The sequence below is a fragment of the Alosa sapidissima genome, chromosome 24 (genome assembly GCF_018492685.1).
Source record: "Alosa sapidissima isolate fAloSap1 chromosome 24, fAloSap1.pri, whole genome shotgun sequence".
Lineage (NCBI taxonomy): Eukaryota > Metazoa > Chordata > Actinopteri > Clupeiformes > Clupeidae > Alosa > Alosa sapidissima.
This window is the reverse complement of record NC_055980.1, coordinates 14,879,041-14,896,540: the sequence shown is the minus strand read 5'-3', so window position 1 is coordinate 14,896,540 and position 17,500 is coordinate 14,879,041. Positions and strand designations below refer to the sequence as shown.

Genomic DNA, 17,500 nt, shown 5'->3' with positions numbered 1-17,500 from the left:
GTGTGGCGTGTGTGTGTGTGTGGCGTGTGTGTGTGTGTGTGTGTGTGTGTGTGTGTGTATGTGTGTGTATGTGTGTGTGTGTGTGTGTGTGTGTGGCGTGTGTGTGTGTGTGTTGGTGGAGGCCCTTTTAGACCCATCACAGAACCCATCCTGCTGCATGGCAGACGAGAACCAAAACAGGCGAGAAGAAAGGAGAGGTTGCCGCTTAAGTGGCTGTGTGGAAGAATCTGTGTGTGTGTGTGTGTGTGTGTGTGTGTGTGTGGAAAAGTTGCCCTCCAGTTAAACTTTTCCCCAAATGCTCCCGACGTTGTCCCTACACATAACTGACAAACATTTCCCGACACACATGCACACACCTGCACACGGCACTTGGCAAGTTCATTACACGCGATACCGGTTTAGCGCGTTCTGAACACATTCATATTTCACCGTCACATAGCGTCACACATATTTCTGTACTCACCAGGCTTCATCCACAACATCTCCGCAAGCCGCGAGGTACCCGCTGGTTTTGCTCCACCAAACATTTCCACCACACGCACCCGTATTCCCACGCCATAGCATCTACACTGACTGCATTCACTTCCCTGTTGTGTGTCCCGCCATCAATGGTCCCCCGAGAAAACCCGAACTGTCAAAGTTGCAATCTTTTTGTATTTTTTTGTTTTGATGGCGTGTCTGTAATTGTGGTTAGGGTTTTGAACTGGTTTTAGGGAAAGAGAAAGTGTGTATATATATATATATATTTTTATAGCGTAAAATAAGGGTAAAATTGTTAGGATCAAGGCAAGTTTATTTTTGTTATGATTAATGTCTTTATTTTGTTAATTGTTTTGTGCACTACTCTCCCACCATTTTGAGTGACGTTTCTAATGGGTAGGCCCATAAAAAGGCTGAGCTTCTGTCATTCGAGAGAGAGTGGCATAGGGAGAGCAGCTTGCTGTGAGGCTGAGTCTGGTTTGATTTGCGAACATTTAACTCTTTGAATCCCTATTAGTTTTGTATTGGTTATTTTGTTTAGTTAAGTCTTTAAGTGTGAGCAACCCTCGTGTTGATTTTTGTTTGTAGCCTTTTTTCAAAGTTTTTGTTTATCACTTTTGAACACTGTAAATAAACCAGCACTCTTAGCACAAAGTTTGCACTTGTCTGTGGTTCGTCAATGTCTTCGTGTACCTTGGTTGCCTGAAAGAGCGCGCATCCCCTTTGTGAGTTTGGACCGTGAGGTCTCATTCTTCACACGTGGTGGCAGCGGTGGGATTGTGGCGCCCCCTAGGGCACTGAGAGAAAGGTTGACTAGACGAGCCCAAGTGCGTAGTAAGGTGGCGTACCGACGGTTGAAAGACACGGGCAGGCTGATGTCGACCCGCCAAGAAGATGGCGGGGAGGGGGTCGAAGACCTGGTGCCTGAAACAGACGGGGAGAAAGTAAGTGATGCACCCGACTTCGCCTCCATGTTCAAGATGCTCCAGAGGGCTTTGAGCAACCAGGAGAAGGAGGCCGTCAAACAGGAGCAGAGATGGAGGAACGTCCAGGTCCAACTCAACACTGTCCACGGCGAACTGGAAGAAATGAGGGCAAGAGTTCCCCCTGCAGCTCCAGGGGCCGTTCCAGGGGTCGCCTCGGCAACGCCTGCTGATGCGGTAGTCGCCTCCACGGCGCCCCCTGCTGTCGTCGCCTCCACGGCGCCTCCTGCTGCGGTTCCTGTGGTGCCTCTTGCTGCACATCCAGCGATGGTCCCTGCTGGTCCGAGTAGCCAGCCTGCTACGCTGCCAGCCTCCCTGTGGATGCCTGCAGCCCCCCAGCACCCAGTGATGAACCAAGGAGGACCAGCCCCAGCAACCTGGACCCGAGCGTCGGTGCCCAAGATGGAGGAGGGAGATGACGTCGAGCAGTACATGACCACGTTCGAGAGGCTCGCTGCTGCATACCGGTGGCCCCCTGCTGACTGGGCCACGTTCCTGGTGCCCTACCTGACGGGCAAGGCGAGAGCCGCATACGTGGCTATGGATCCTGCAGACGCCAGAGACTACTTGAAAGTGAAAGACGCCATCCTGGCCAAGTTTGAGATAAACTGCGAGGTCTACCGTCAGAGGTTCCGGGACCCTCGCATCCAGCCTGGCGACACGCCACGAGAGTTCTACAATCGGATCAAAGACCTCTACACCAAATGGATGAAGCCCACAGAGAAGACTGTGGAGGAGATCGGAGAGACTCTGATTCTGGAGCAGTTCCTGCGTTCGCTGGCTCCTGATGTGCGCGTGTGGGTCAAGGAGCATGATCCACAGACCGGACAACGAGCAGCAGAACTGGTGGACTCCTTCCTCGCCGCCCGGCGTGGACCGAAGGACTTCCGTTACCAGGGCTTCAGCCAACCTGCGGAGAGGGGTAAGTCTGCGGGCTATGGTGCGGGAGTGGGTCCTAGGGGTGGGGATCAGCGTAGGGGTCAAAGTAGTCGCACACCTCCACACACACCCAGAGCATCTCCACATGGACAACCTGCATCCACTCAGTCCGCACCCACAAGTACTGAGCCGTTATGTCACCATTGTAGCAGGCCCGGACATTTCATACGTAACTGCCCTGACAAGCGACCAAGAAGTTTTGGTCCCAGTGCTCAGGTCACCACTACCAGTCTGCCAGAAGTCCAGAACAGAGTGCAGACTGTTGATGTTGCTGTTAATGGTAGAGCAGCTAGAGCCCTTTTAGATACCGGTAGCACCCAGACGCTGGTGCAACCCCACCTGGTTAATCAGCCAGGAATGCTGACAGGAGGATGCCTACGGGTGCGGTGTGTAAATGGCGACGAGCACCGATACCCTCTAGCTGAAATATGCCTGCGTGTACACGGCCACACATACACTCTCAAAGCCGGAGTAGTGAAGGGCCTCCATCATCCCATAGTGTTGGGCCAAGATGTTGCAATTTTGCCAGAGCTGGTGCAATCTACTTCACCCATAAGTATGGTTGTGACCAGATCTCAGGCTAAAAGAGTGGCAGATGGCGAGACAGAGAAGCAGAAGGTCTGTGAATTGTTCCCCTACTATGATGAAGAGATTGCGCCCCCCGACACAAACAGGCCACGCAAGGGCCGGCATCAGCGCCGGCGTGAAAAGCTGATTCACAGAGTTGAGTCCATGACGAGTGCAGAGCAGAATGTACCCCCCACTGCAGCTCCAGATGTTTGGGATGTGCCCCATGATTTGAAATTGCTACAAGAGCAGGACGAGACGCTCAAAGATCTTTTCAGTAAGGCCACTGAAATTGACGGTGTGAGCACAGGCCAGGCTAAATCCCTCTCTGGGGAGGACTATTTTGTTAAAGATGGGTTGCTTTACCACCAGCCAGAGGGTGGCAGCACTGAGCAGCTGGTTATCCCCACTAGCCTGAGACCTAATATTCTCAAGCTGGGTCATGACATCCCATGGGCAGGTCACCTGGGTAGTGTGAAGACCCTGCAGAGAATCTCTAACAGATTTTATTGGCCCGGCTTGTACACAGACGTTCACACACACTGCAAGACATGCCCCACTTGTCAGCTCTCCAGCAAGCAGAGGGTTAAGCCATACCCACTTCAGCCTCTCCCTGTCATTGAAGTCCCCTTCACCAGGATAGCAATGGATATTGTCGGTCCCCTTGAGCGCACACAGACAGGTCACAAATACATCCTTGTAATCTGTGATTACGCTACACGCTATCCCGAAGCTTTTCCCCTCCGCAAAGTCACCGCCAGAACCATTGCCCCTGCCCTCCTACAGTTATTCTCCAGGGTAGGGATCCCACAGGAGATTTTAACTGACCAAGGCACAGCATTCTTGTCGAACACACTTAAGCAGGTCTACAGGTTGTTAGGGATACGGGGTATTAGGACCACTCCCTACCACCCGCAGACCGACGGGCTGGTGGAGAGGTACAACCAGACCCTCAAAAGCATGCTGCGAAAGTTCGTGGGTGCTAATGCCAAGGACTGGGATCGCTGGCTCCCTTACCTCATGTTTGCATACCGTGAGGTACCCCAAGCCTCAACCGGGTTCTCGCCATTTGAACTTTTGTATGGGAGGCAAGTGCGGGGCCCTCTGGATTTGCTGAGGGATGCCTGGGAGTCACCGAGCGCCACTACCACGAACATCCTCACCTATGTGATCGCCATGAGGGAGAAGATGGAGGAGATGGCGACCCTGGTGAGGGAGAACATGGAGAACGCTCAACAGACCCAGTCCAGCTGGTATGACAAGTCAGCCCGACAGCGCACGTTCCAGCCCGGCCAGAAAGTTCTCCTGCTCCTGCCAACAGAGGAGAACAAGCTGCTGGCCAAGTGGCAGGGGCCCTTCAGCATCAGCCGGAAGATGGGGCCAGCCACCTACGAGCTGGACATGCCTGGGAGGAGGAAGCCACAGCGGGTGTTCCATATAAACCTGCTCAAAGAGTACCACGACAGAAAGCCGCCAGTGAGTGACCAGCTCATGGTGCAAGCCGTGAGGGAAGAGTATGACACCCCTGAGCAGTTTTTCCCCACTGACTGCATAGCAGGGGAACCAGACTTCTCCCATCTCACTGCAGAGCAACAGGAAGAGCTGCGGGCTATCATCCCAGAAGGCCTGTTCACCGGGCAGCCTGGGACTACTTCACTGGCTGAGCACCCGATCCACCTGAAAGAGACCACCCCGAAGCGGCAGCGAATGTACCGGGTTCCGGAGCGGTTACTGCCTGCTCTCCAGGAGGAGCTGCAGGTGATGGAGCGACTGGGCGTCATTGAGCGCTCGGACAGTGCCTGGAGTAGCCCCATTGTCCTGGTGGCGAAGAAGGATGGCACCATGAGGTTCTGTGTGGACTTCCGCCAAGTCAATGCCCAGACCCACTTCGACGCCTACCCCATGCCACGGCTCGAGGAGCTGGTGGAACGGGTGGGTGGGGCCCGGTTCATCACGACGTTGGACTTGAGCAAAGGGTACTGGCAGGTCCCGCTGGCCAAGGAGGCCAGACTCTACACTGCCTTCCGATCACCCCGTGGGCTGTTCCAGTTCACAAAGATGCCCTTCGGTCTCCAGGGAGCGCCAGCCACCTTCCAGCGGCTCATGGACCGTGTGCTGGAAGGGACTGGGGCCTTTGCTGGTGCTTACCTGGATGATATCGTGGTCCACAGCGCCACCTGGAGGGAGCACGTGGAACATCTAGCCGAGATCTTCAAACGCGTCCACGAGGCTGGGTTGACGATCCAGCCCAAGAAATGCACCATTGCTCAGCCCGAGGTGCGGTACCTGGGTCACATTGTGGGCCATGGTGTGATCCGCCCACAAACTGACAAGCTCGAGGCCATCCGCAACTGCCCGCGGCCTCAAACCAAGAAGGATGTGAGGTCCTTTTTGGGTCTTGCAGGGTGGTACAGGCGCTTTGTGCCTAACTTTGCCACCATGGCGGCGCCGCTCACTGACCTGACCAGGAAGTCTGGGTCAGCAAGGGTCAGGTGGGAGGAGCCGCACGAGAGAGCCTTCACAGAGTTGAAGGAGGCTCTGTGCAGCGATGCAGTTTTGAAGAGCCCTGACTTTGACAAGCCATGGACAGTCCAAACTGACGCCTCTGGGGTTGGGCTGGGGGCGGTCCTACTCCAGGGGGAAGGCGACCAACAGCGGCCAGTCGCCTACATTAGCCGCAAACTGTTTCCACGAGAGACCCGATACTCAGCTGTCGAGCTGGAATGTCTCGCGGTGAAGTGGGCCTTGGACACATTCCGTTACTACCTTCTAGGTAGAGACTTTCGGCTTGAAACAGACCATCGAGCACTGAAATGGTTAGGCCAGATGAAGGACACCAATGCAAGGGTAACAAGGTGGTTTTTAGCGCTGCAGCCCTTTAAGTTTGAGGTTGTTTACAGGCCAGGAAAGCACAACCTGGTTGCTGACTACCTGTCTCGCCACCCCTGTGTCGAGTCTCCAGAGGAGGGGGGAAATGTGGAAAAGTTGCCCTCCAGTTAAACTTTTCCCCAAATGCTCCCGACGTTGTCCCTACACATAACTGACAAACATTTCCCGACACACATGCACACACCTGCACACGGCACTTGGCAAGTTCATTACACGCGATACCGGTTTAGCGCGTTCTGAACACATTCATATTTCACCGTCACATAGCGTCACACATATTTCTGTACTCACCAGGCTTCATCCACAACATCTCCGCAAGCCGCGAGGTACCCGCTGGTTTTGCTCCACCAAACATTTCCACCACACGCACCCGTATTCCCACGCCATAGCATCTACACTGACTGCATTCACTTCCCTGTTGTGTGTCCCGCCATCAATGGTCCCCCGAGAAAACCCGAACTGTCAAAGTTGCAATCTTTTTGTATTTTTTTGTTTTGATGGCGTGTCTGTAATTGTGGTTAGGGTTTTGAACTGGTTTTAGGGAAAGAGAAAGTGTGTATATATATATATATATTTTTATAGCGTAAAATAAGGGTAAAATTGTTAGGATCAAGGCAAGTTTATTTTTGTTATGATTAATGTCTTTATTTTGTTAATTGTTTTGTGCACTACTCTCCCACCATTTTGAGTGACGTTTCTAATGGGTAGGCCCATAAAAAGGCTGAGCTTCTGTCATTCGAGAGAGAGTGGCATAGGGAGAGCAGCTTGCTGTGAGGCTGAGTCTGGTTTGATTTGCGAACATTTAACTCTTTGAATCCCTATTAGTTTTGTATTGGTTATTTTGTTTAGTTAAGTCTTTAAGTGTGAGCAACCCTCGTGTTGATTTTTGTTTGTAGCCTTTTTTCAAAGTTTTTGTTTATCACTTTTGAACACTGTAAATAAACCAGCACTCTTAGCACAAAGTTTGCACTTGTCTGTGGTTCGTCAATGTCTTCGTGTACCTTGGTTGCCTGAAAGAGCGCGCATCCCCTTTGTGAGTTTGGACCGTGAGGTCTCATTCTTCACAGTGTGTGTGTGTCTGAACTTTTTAGAGCATGTCTGCATAACTGAGAGAAAGCATGTGGATCAGTAGGAGGTACCAGCAGGGGGGTGTACAGTATATGTGTGTGTAGTGAGTGTGTATATATGTGTGTGTGTGTGTGTGTGTACTGTTGGCAGAGGGTGAGTGAGTGTGCGTGTGTGTGTTTTGGAGTAAAAGAGTACCAGTGGAAAGAGACAGTGAATCAGAGAAGAGGTGGACTCTCAATGACTCACTCTCCCCCTCTCCCTCTCCCTCTATCCCTCTCTCTCTTTCTCCCTCTTCCTATACCCCCCCCCTCTCTCTTTCCCTTTCTTCGACCTCCAAAGGCAGGATAAAAGAACAAGCAGATTACCATTTATAGCCACACACCAACACAAATATGCGTATACTGTACGTGTGTGTGTGTGTGTGTGTGTGCTCTCCTATGTATGTACTGTACCACATATTCCTATGCGTGTGTGTGTGTAAACATGCATAGTGTATAAGTGCATATATGCATTTGTGTGTGTGTGTGTGTGTGTGTGTGTGTGTGTGTGGTTTTAAGGGGAGTGAAAGCATGTGGGTCACTGGGTGGGGACTTCAAGCAGCAATTAGTGTCAGCAGAACTCTTTGAACTAGAGGAGTGCGGCCCATCCATCAGCATAAACTCTGCCTGCTCCCCACACACGCGCACGCACACGCACACGCACACGCACACGCACACGCACACAGGAAGGGGAAGATATCTCAGCGCCATTTTAACCCCTCTCTCATTCACTCATTCACTCACTCACTTGCATGCATAAACCCGGACTCTCATATCAATACCCTTGCACATAACACAAATTCATACAGACAGACAGACAGAAACACACCCCTATGCACACACACACACACACCCCACTGCATGGGAGGTGACTGATGTGAGTAAGCTGTGTCTGTGGGTGGTGCTGTGGGTGGTGCTGATGTCTCACCTGTTTGATGCACACCAGCCGGTCGTTGGTCTGCTGGATGTGCCGATCCATGGACGGGATGGAGTTCATCGTGATTGTCCCTCTACGGCCTCCTCTACCCGCGAGCCATCAAACTTGCACACACTCTGCAGAGAGAAAGAGAGAGAGAGAGAGAGAAGGGGGGGGGGGGTTAACACTCCTTTAGGACACCATCCTCACACATTCTCATAGCGTTACATCAGCATTCAGAGAGAGAGAGAGAGAGAGACAGAAAGAGAGAGAGAGAGAGAGAGAGAGAGAGAGATAGAGAGAGGGAGAGAGGGGTGATAAAATTCCTTTATCACACATTCTCACAGAGTTACATCAGTATTCACAGAGAGAGAGAAAGAGAGAGAGAGAGAGAGAGAGAGAGAGAGAGAGATGGAGGGCTGGGAGTGATGGAAGGACAAAGAGACATCCGTTAACAGGGAGTTCTTCGCAGCGGTCAGGGGCAATCTTGACAGCGAGGTTGAACACAAGGAGGGGGCAAGCAGACAGAAATGAAATAGAGGAATAGGTATCGATTAGGCCAGTGACACGGGGCCGCAGTGGATGACATTCTCACCCAACACACACACACACACACACACACAGGGGAACCCTTCTGAACACAGCAAGCTAGGGGAGGTCTGGCCTGGGAGGCCAAGTCGAAAGACTGCTCAGGGAGATCAGGTCATTGACAATCAATGGGCCGCTGTGTGTGTGTGTGTGTGTGTGTGTGTGTGTGTGTGTGTGTGTGTTCTCCAGTACACACACGAACCATGACAAAGATATGGATACATTGTTTCTCTGAGCTGAAGTAGAAAACTGAAGTTGGAGAACAGCAGTGATAGAGAACAAGAGCAATAAGAGGGGAAGGAATGAATGGATGGAATGGAGGGACAGAGAGAGAGTGTGAGTGAGTGAGTGAGTGTGTGTGTGAGAGAGAGAGAGAGAGAGAGAAGAAAGGAGAGAGAGATGGTAACCTAACCTCTTTGGACAGTGAGTGCATTAAAATGACATTCTCTCATTTGTTGACATTACTCTGCCATTACGTAATCACTGGCCAACAATTATCTGTCCTACTGAGAGCTCCAGTCGCCATTTCTGAAAATGTCATTTTCTCTCTCTCTCTCTGCATAGGCTGCATTAGCGTCGACTAAAAACAGACTATTGATTTTGGAAGCAGCGCCTCAGCCACTACCACCGACTGAGCCGAGTGCTCATGTCTCCAGGCATTACTAAACGAGCCCTGAGTCCTACAGGCTATCTGCTCTGCCACAGGGAGAGCTGATTTACGCTCGCATTCAACATCAAATAAATATCAGCCACCGCAGAGAGGCTGTAACTCACGCTGACCTGGAGCTTTAGGGAGGAGTGTTTACGTCTCTGTGTGTGTGTGTGTGTGTGTGTGTGTGTGTGTGTATACTGACATCAGGGCTTACTCTCCCTCTCTGTCTCTCTTCCTCTCCTTCCCTCTCTCCCTGTCTATCTCTCTCTTTCAGACCCTTCATCAGCTGCTGTCGTTCGGCGTGTCCTCTTTGCTAACCTCCTCTCTCCTGACCTCTCCATCACTCTTCAGCAGTTTTGTGTAGCGCTGGGCTGCTGTCAGAGGAGCACCCTCTCCTCTCCTTTCCTCTCCTTTCCTCTCCTCTCCTCTCCTCTCCTCTCCTCTTCTCTCCTTTCCTCTCCTTGTCTCCTTCCCCTCTCCTCTCCTTTACTCTCCTTGTCTCCTCCCCCTCTCCTCTCCTCTCCTTTCCTCTCCTTTCCTCTCCTTGTCTCTTCCCCCTCTTCTCTCCTCGTCTTCTATCCTCTCCTCTCCTCCTTTTATCTGGCGCCTCTTGTGCATTGACTCCAAAGAAGAGTGTCACCACAATCAATGACAGTGTGTGTGTGTGTGTGTGTGTTAGTAAGACACATAAAACGCACACACATACATAGGGATGTTTGTGTGGATTAGTAAGATACACACACACACAGTGTGTGTGTGTGTGTGTGTGTGTGTGTGTGTGTGTGTGTGTGTGTGTGGTGTACACGGTGCTCTGCTCTGTGTATGTCTGGAGCTTGCTCTGTGTGGTACGGTGCTGATAATGTCCACTCAGAAGGATAGTCTGACTTTAACAGCTCGCCTGTAATCTACCACTCTCACTGCCACAGAGGGAGGAAGGGAGGGAGGGAGAGAGGAAGATAGAAAGAGGGAGAGGGAGAGAGAGACAGAGAGAGGGAGAGGGATAGAGAGGGAAAGAGTGTGAGAGAGTGGGGAAGGATAGAGGGAGTAGGATATTCTGTGGGAGGGAGGGAAGGAGAGTGGAATCTAGAAGGAGGGAACGAGAGATAGAGAGAGGGAAGGGGGTAGAGAGGGAAAGAGGGAGAGAGAGGGGGAAAGATAGAGGGAGTAGGATATTATGTGGGAGGGAGGGGAGGGAAGGAGGAGGAGAGAGAGAGAAGCAGAGGTAGAGAGAAATAGACAGGGCCATACCTACAGAGCTTCCGATACCGACACAAGAGGTTCTTAAACTAAATTAGTAAGTAAGTAACTTGTATTTCTATAGCGCATTTATCGTGCAACCCACGGGGACCACGGGAGCTCTATACATTCCTCACTATACACACTCATTACACACTCATTAAACCATCATTAAACCCCCCCCCCCCGCAGATGGACCACAGGTTAAGTCTTTCTGACCAACTTCACAGCTTATCTTCTCTGCTCTCATTCTCTCCTGGATATGCAGACACAAAGCAATGACCAAAACTATCTGACCAATGCAGAATCCACTAAATGAACTGCAATGGTTGGGGACCCCCAGCGTATCAAAAGGGACATTTCATACATGTGGATGGACTGGACACTGAAGTGCTCATTCAGCTCACAAACAGTAGCCTCCATATACGTACAGCTGCTACTGTGATATGTGGAGCAATCGGACGAGCTGCGGTACATATAGTGAAGGCTATTTCAGCAGGCAGAGACAAGAAGAGATAGGAGGAACCCACAGAGAGAAAGAGAGAAGGAGAGAAGGACAGAAAGAGAGTAAGAGAAGGAGAGAGAGAGAAAGAGAGAGAGAAGAGAGAGTTGAAGAAAGAGAAAGAGAACATCGGAGCTGACAGCTGCAATGCCGGATTTGGACTACTCGCACACAAACAAACACACAGACACACTTACTCATACACACTCACCCCACCCCCTAGCCTACACACACAGACAGACACACACACACCCTCTTGCAGACACACACACACACACATGCATGCACCCCCTTGCATACTCACACACCCTCTTTACACACACACACACAGACACAAACACACACACACACTTAGGCATGCATGAGGGTCAGCACTGTGTCACTCAGAGACCACCAGGTGTCTCTCTCTGCTTGTCGAGGCGTTCGGCAGGAGCCCACACAAGGCTGCGCTGCACTGCTTTAAGCCTTTACAAGCCCAACAAATCCTCAGCTGCCACCTCCCAACACACACACACACACAGCCTGTCTGACCTTGTGGTTGATGAACTGGTCCTTCACTCTTGCTCTCTCTGCTATATCAGTCATCATCTCCACACACACACACACACACACACACACACACACACACACACACACACACACACACAGCCGACAAGCCAACATCTATGTTGTAATTGTGTTTTGCAATCCAATATAGCCACCCTCTTCTCGACCACGCAAAACACACAAATATTTCACATCAGAGCAGTTAAAACCATGAGTGCGATCACGGGGCTAACAGGGCATTTCATGTCCCACACAGTTAGCGACTAACGGCCTTGTGTGTGTGTGTGTATGTGTGTATGTGTGTATGTGTGTGTGTGTGTGTGTGTGTGTGTGTGTGTGTGTGTTGGGAGCACAGAGATGGCACAGTCTGTATCATTGGACTTAAGGAAATGAAAGTACACTCAGGTGAGCCGAGACTCGAGTGGACTCTTTTAGTTACCAGCCACACCTGCCACAAAGCTTCCAGAACATATATGGGGTGGTGTGTGTGTGTGTGTGTGTGTGTGTGTGTGTGTGTGTGTGTGTGTGTGTGTGTGCGTGTGTGTATATGCATGTGCACTGCTGCCTGCTGTTTACAGACTCATACACACAACCATTCACACAACAAACACTAGAGATGGTGATGGTAAGTATTATGGTGTGTGTGTGTGTGTGTGTGTGTGTGTGTGTGTGTGTGTGTGTGCACGTGTGTGCACGCGTGCGTGCATGTGTGGGTTCAGTCTCAGGTGAGCTGGTTGAGTGGCGGTGATCAGAGGCTACGGCTGCGCTGATTGCTATCTTAAGAGCGGCTTTCAAACACAGAAGGGTGAGAAAGTCTATTAGTCATCGGAGCTCGAGTGAGCGTCAAGACAAGAGGGAAAGAAGGAACCGAACCCTGTGTGAGTCTATTTGCATCCACTGAAAGGAGTGTGTGTGTGTGTGTGTGTGTGTGTGTGTGTGTGTGTGTGTGTGTGTGTGTGTGTGTGTATATAGGTGGGAGCAGGATGTCTAACAAAGCCACACACAAAAAGGTACATTTAATTTCATCCGGCTGGATTGTATAAGCCCCGCACACACACACACACACACACACACACACACACACACACACACACACACACACACACACACACACACCTCCACAGCAGAGGTGGCCAGCCAGGGGAACTAGTTAATTTCAAGGAACAATAATGAGAAAAAAGACAGCGCAGAAAAGCAGCAGAGAGATGGAGAGGTGTGTGTGTGTGTGTGTGTGTGTGCCGCCGGCCGGCAGAAACAAATAAGAGAGTCAGTGAGGTATGTCGGCAGTGTGTGTGTGTGTGTATGTGGTGAAGGGTGTACAGAAACAGGGATGAAGTAATCTCTCTATAATCAGAGGGGGCTCCTGCATGACTGCCCCCTCTCTCTATTGCCTGCCTGATGGATGAGGGTTGGGGGGGGGGGAGAGAGCTGAGGATGGGTGGTGTTGGTGGTGGTGGTGATGGGGGTGGTGGTGAGGGCTTCCTATGTCATCTGCAGCTCGTGCGCAGGACCCCCAAACAGAAAAGGTGCAAAATTCAACATAAAAGACCATTTTTACAGAGTATGACCTGTTCAGCCGGTAGAAACTGTACAGGAGGTTAGAGATCAAGAACAACTATGCATTATGTAACTGTTGAAAATGTACAGAAAATGTTCTTGTTCAGATGGATATGAAAGCATCTTCTGCAAGGCTAAGTGCATATGGAAATGTGTCTAGATGAATACGAAATTGTGTTCTGCAAGACTAAGGGCTATATCTTGCACTTTAACGCAATTGACTTTGCGCAAATCGCTTTGTGGGCGGATTTTGGAGCTGTCTTTATTTTACCGGCGGACTGTTGCGCTCGACGCAAATCTAAAATGGGGTGGTCTGTAGCAGCTTCATTATTCATGATTGTGGTTTGGGCGTAACGTGCAATAAACCAATCAGAGCGTCATCTCACATTCCCTTTAACAACAGGCACGCTTGTTCCATAGCGGATTGCCATTATAATGGCGGATTTGCCTGGCGCAACCAGGAACGGTTCACAGTGCTATAGTCAGTTGTGAACAGTTTGCTATTGATTTTTCCTCTTGACAAAATGTAATACAGAAATGTCACTTTCCGATGTTTTGGGATCACTCTCACTGAATCACGAGCTTATGAATGCATGGTGATATTTTTGCAATGTAATCTAACATTACCTCACTATAGACAATGCAGATCTGTCAGATAAGCTCTCCTCTCTCGTGCTGCTGCTGGGGCATTTGGGTTAAATGGAATCGGCATGCAGTTCGTCTCATTAAGTCCTCTGATATTTCCTAATTTATGTCATCAACACATCCATGATTTGTGGAAATGTGTTCGCAACACAGGCGCCCAAGCAAGCGCTCCTGCAGGTGTAAGCTACGGCTGTACCTTACCAACAGGCAACTAGAAACATTTTCCAAGTTGACCTAACTTTCCAACTCTGCACAGTATCCGTATTCAGTATTAACTGCATGACAGTGGGCTATTTGCAATATTTATTTTATGTAAAGTAGAGTTTGTAAACACGTTATCATCAACTTAATGCACGCACAACTTTTGTTTGAGCAGGAGAGAGAATAACAATGAATGGACGCAGCAACTACAGAAATTGTAGCGAAGGCTACTTGCTGCTTTCTTTTACTGTCTATGGTTGCTGGTTAACAATAACAGCACATAATAAGCTTATTTAAGCGAATTCACAAACTCAAGACTTCAAGGCCATCATGGATATAAAACGTTTTTTGAAAACAACGAAAGGATGGAGGGAACATAGCAAAGTTTTGGAGTTATTTCAGATGGGCTACAACAATGTAGGCAAATTTGTGGTGCATGTCAAAACCTTAGCGCAGCTGGAGTAATGCTTATAGGCTGTGTTAAAGCGCACACAATGTTTAAAGCCATACACAACGGTAAATTGGAACAAAACTAAAAGGTAACTTTAGCCTTTATAGGGCTGTATAAAGTTGTCCAAATTAATAGGTCGTAATTAGGCGTAGTTGTTGTAAAGATATTGCATGTAGATGTACTATATAGGCTACTAAATTTTTAGTTGACCAATGCACGAACAAAGCCGGGAAACGGACAAATATTATCAAGGCTTTGAATGTTTCCATCTGTGCACAGGGTGTCTGTAGATCGGTGTGCATAGCATTCATTTCTGCATGTATGCACCCTTAAAATAGCATCTGAATTCGCGCCACTGACTTTAGACCAGGAGGTTCCTGGTCTGTGGCGGAATTGTTTTCTGAAACTGCAAAATATCAACAGGGACCGTTTGCGCCGAAACACGCCCCCTATTTTCGCTGAAACGCCCCCGTGGGCGCACATGTAGCCTACCCGTGGAGGGAAAATTCCAATATGCGCTGACTGCAAAATAGGAAAGACAAAAGCGCGAGTATACAAAGTCAATTGCGCTGGTGTGCAAAATAAAGCCCTAAGGGTTGTACTGTATGTGTCTTGATCAGTGGTCACAAACTCGCAAACATGCAATACATGATGCAGCCTTGAAGCCAGTTATTTAGTAAGTGAAGCAATACCACAAAGTAATTTAATGAGGAATAGCTTCTGAAAGTCTGAAAGTTAACCATTATGCTGCAGTTTCCAAATATTATTAGCCCAGGAGAGTCCTGTTATGTAGAAAGCAAACCTCTCTCAAGTCTCAAACATAATGGCAGAACTTCAAAAATGATGTACAGATGTGCCCTAAAGCAAGAGTTGTTATATTCATTCACTTGATAAAAGCACAGACATAGGCTAATGTTATGGCAATGCACCACTAGCTATTCATCAGCAGTTTTAATGACTGTTTTGAGATTGCAGAAGGCCATTTGAGTTTTGAGAATATGAAAGTGTCTTCTGTCAGAATAAGTGTATACATTCGTATGGGTTTAGATGAATATGAACGAGTCTGTTGTAGTTCAAGAGGGAGTGGCACCACAGTGAAAGAAGTGGTGGTGAGGTGGTCCCTACCAACACCAACACATGTTAAGTCATACAATGGTTTTAGTTTTGATGTGAGAGTAATTTCAGTGTTTCGCTGTGTGTGAAAGAGACAACAGCATTTTAAAAAGTATTTCCTTGTTTAATTGGTCGTTAATTAGTTGTTCCTTGTTTAATTAGTAGTTTTTAGCTTTTCATACTGTGTTCTCTCCCAACAAATAAAGTGTTGAATTTATATTTTTAAAATATAAAAAAATGATTTTTATCTACACCAGCAAAATTTCATCTGAATATGGGTGCAAAGACAGTGTCGGTAGACATGGTGACATTTGTTTGAGCTGATAATGTGCTACCCTGCAGTTCTACATATTCAGTATATTTGCCAAGTATCTCTCAGTAACACTCAGACACTGAGTACTACAGTGTGCTACAGTACATATGCAACAGGTTGGGAAAATAAACCTGACTCCTACAACTGAGCCTGAGAGAAGGAAGTGTAGCTTGTGGCTATCCAGAGCTCTCTCCCAGTCCCTAACTGGCTATCATCTACACACACACACCCACACACACACTCTCTCTGTGTGTCTGCTCTGAACAGGATCATTAGATCATCACAAATCCTGGTTGCACACCAGATTTCACACACCTTTCGACAGCCCAACAGGGAGTGAGTTACACCTCTAATGTGCAGTGTGAAAGGCAACTGAACGTGTGGAGACAAGTAGACAAACACACACACACACACACACACACACACGCACACACCTATCACATCAGGGATGCTGCTTAACAAGAAATGCACAGCAACACTAACATGTGCTCTACCCCCCTACTCTCTTTATCTGTCTCTACCTCCACCCTCACTCCCCCTCTCTCTCTCTCCTTCCTTCCCAACCTCCCTCCCTCCCTCCCCTCTCATCCTCTCTCCCTTTTTTCTCTCTCCCTCTCAAACACAGCGCGGTGTTAAAAGCACACAATGCCCGGGCTGGATCAAGGTGCTGTTTGCACCAACACTGTTAGATCAAACACAAATAGGGCGACAGGAGCCACACAGAAGCCTAGAGGTAAATACAGCTCTCCGAACACCCCTCTGGCTCTGGAGGACACACGTGGGGGGTGGGGGGGGGGGGGGTGTGAAGATGGAGAGGGGGGACACGGGCTCTCCACCTGGGGGATGGAGGAGCAGGAAGAAAGGGTGGGGGCGGGTGAATAGAGTCTGGCATCTCCCTGTGGCGAGGCTATAGCTTACAGTCAATAATCGCTCACCCAAGACAACAAATGATACTGGAATGGATTTGACACGGATCTGGCACTGATTTGACCCCGATCTGGCCCTGTGCTGGCTCTGGTCTGCGCCGTGATATGACCCAAATCCTCTGCGGTCATTGCAGTCTGACCCTGTGGTCATCTCCGGTCCCGCCCCATCAGCTATTCACCTTCACCCTCAGCTGCTCACTTCCTGTCAGTCTTCACCATCATATACCATCAGCAAAAGGCTCAAAAATAAACATAAAAAACAATGATAAACCTTTACATGTTTCGTTTACAGTGACCTCTTTAACTGTTTTGCTCTTCTAAATGTTCCTAAAACGTGAATAACATTTCAGTCCTGCCAGATTAGAACTATTGTTTAGGAAGAGGTTCCCTGGCGTTAAACGTGCTCTCTGCAAAGGCCATGCGTAAAGAGCACAGAGCTCCTACTAAGGATCTGCTACTGCTGAGAGAACACACGTGGAGGGGCGGGGGACCCAAGGGAGAGAGGCTCCCCGCGAAGCTGCACTCAGAGGCGGGAAGTGTGGGTTAATTTAACCCCCCACCCCCACCGCCCTCTCCACACACACACACACACACACACTCATACACACATACACACAACAGCCGTGCACCAGACTCCAGGTGTCTCCTCTCTGGCTGCCGAGAGGCCAAGCTGCCCAGGACAAAGACCTGCTTGTTAGGGCCAGGAACGAGGGAGTGGGAGTGAGAGAGAGAGAGAGAGAGAGAGAAAAAAGGAAAGAGAGAGAGAGGGAGAGAGAGAGAGAAGTAGAGAATGAGTGAGAGAGACCCACTATTACCTCCTCCGACTCCTCCATTGTTGCCTTAATAAAAAAACAGCACCATAATCCCCCAGTGGACTCCAGTGTTTGCCA

The 17,500-nt window shown here is 49.4% G+C and overlaps 1 protein-coding gene across 5 annotated transcripts in view; it reads right to left on the bottom strand.

The window, feature by feature from the left end:
• LOC121699765 (zinc finger MIZ domain-containing protein 1-like) overlaps positions 1 to 17,500 on the bottom strand; it is a 146,572-nt gene that overhangs the window by 47,437 nt on the left and 81,635 nt on the right. For all 5 annotated transcript variants that reach the window (XM_042082168.1, XM_042082167.1, XM_042082171.1 and 2 more), the window contains exon 3: positions 7,893 to 8,017. In XM_042082168.1, the coding sequence (XP_041938102.1) occupies positions 7,893 to 7,961 (69 nt within the window). In that variant the 5' untranslated portion in view covers positions 7,962 to 8,017. The remainder of the gene's footprint in view (positions 1 to 7,892; positions 8,018 to 17,500) is intronic.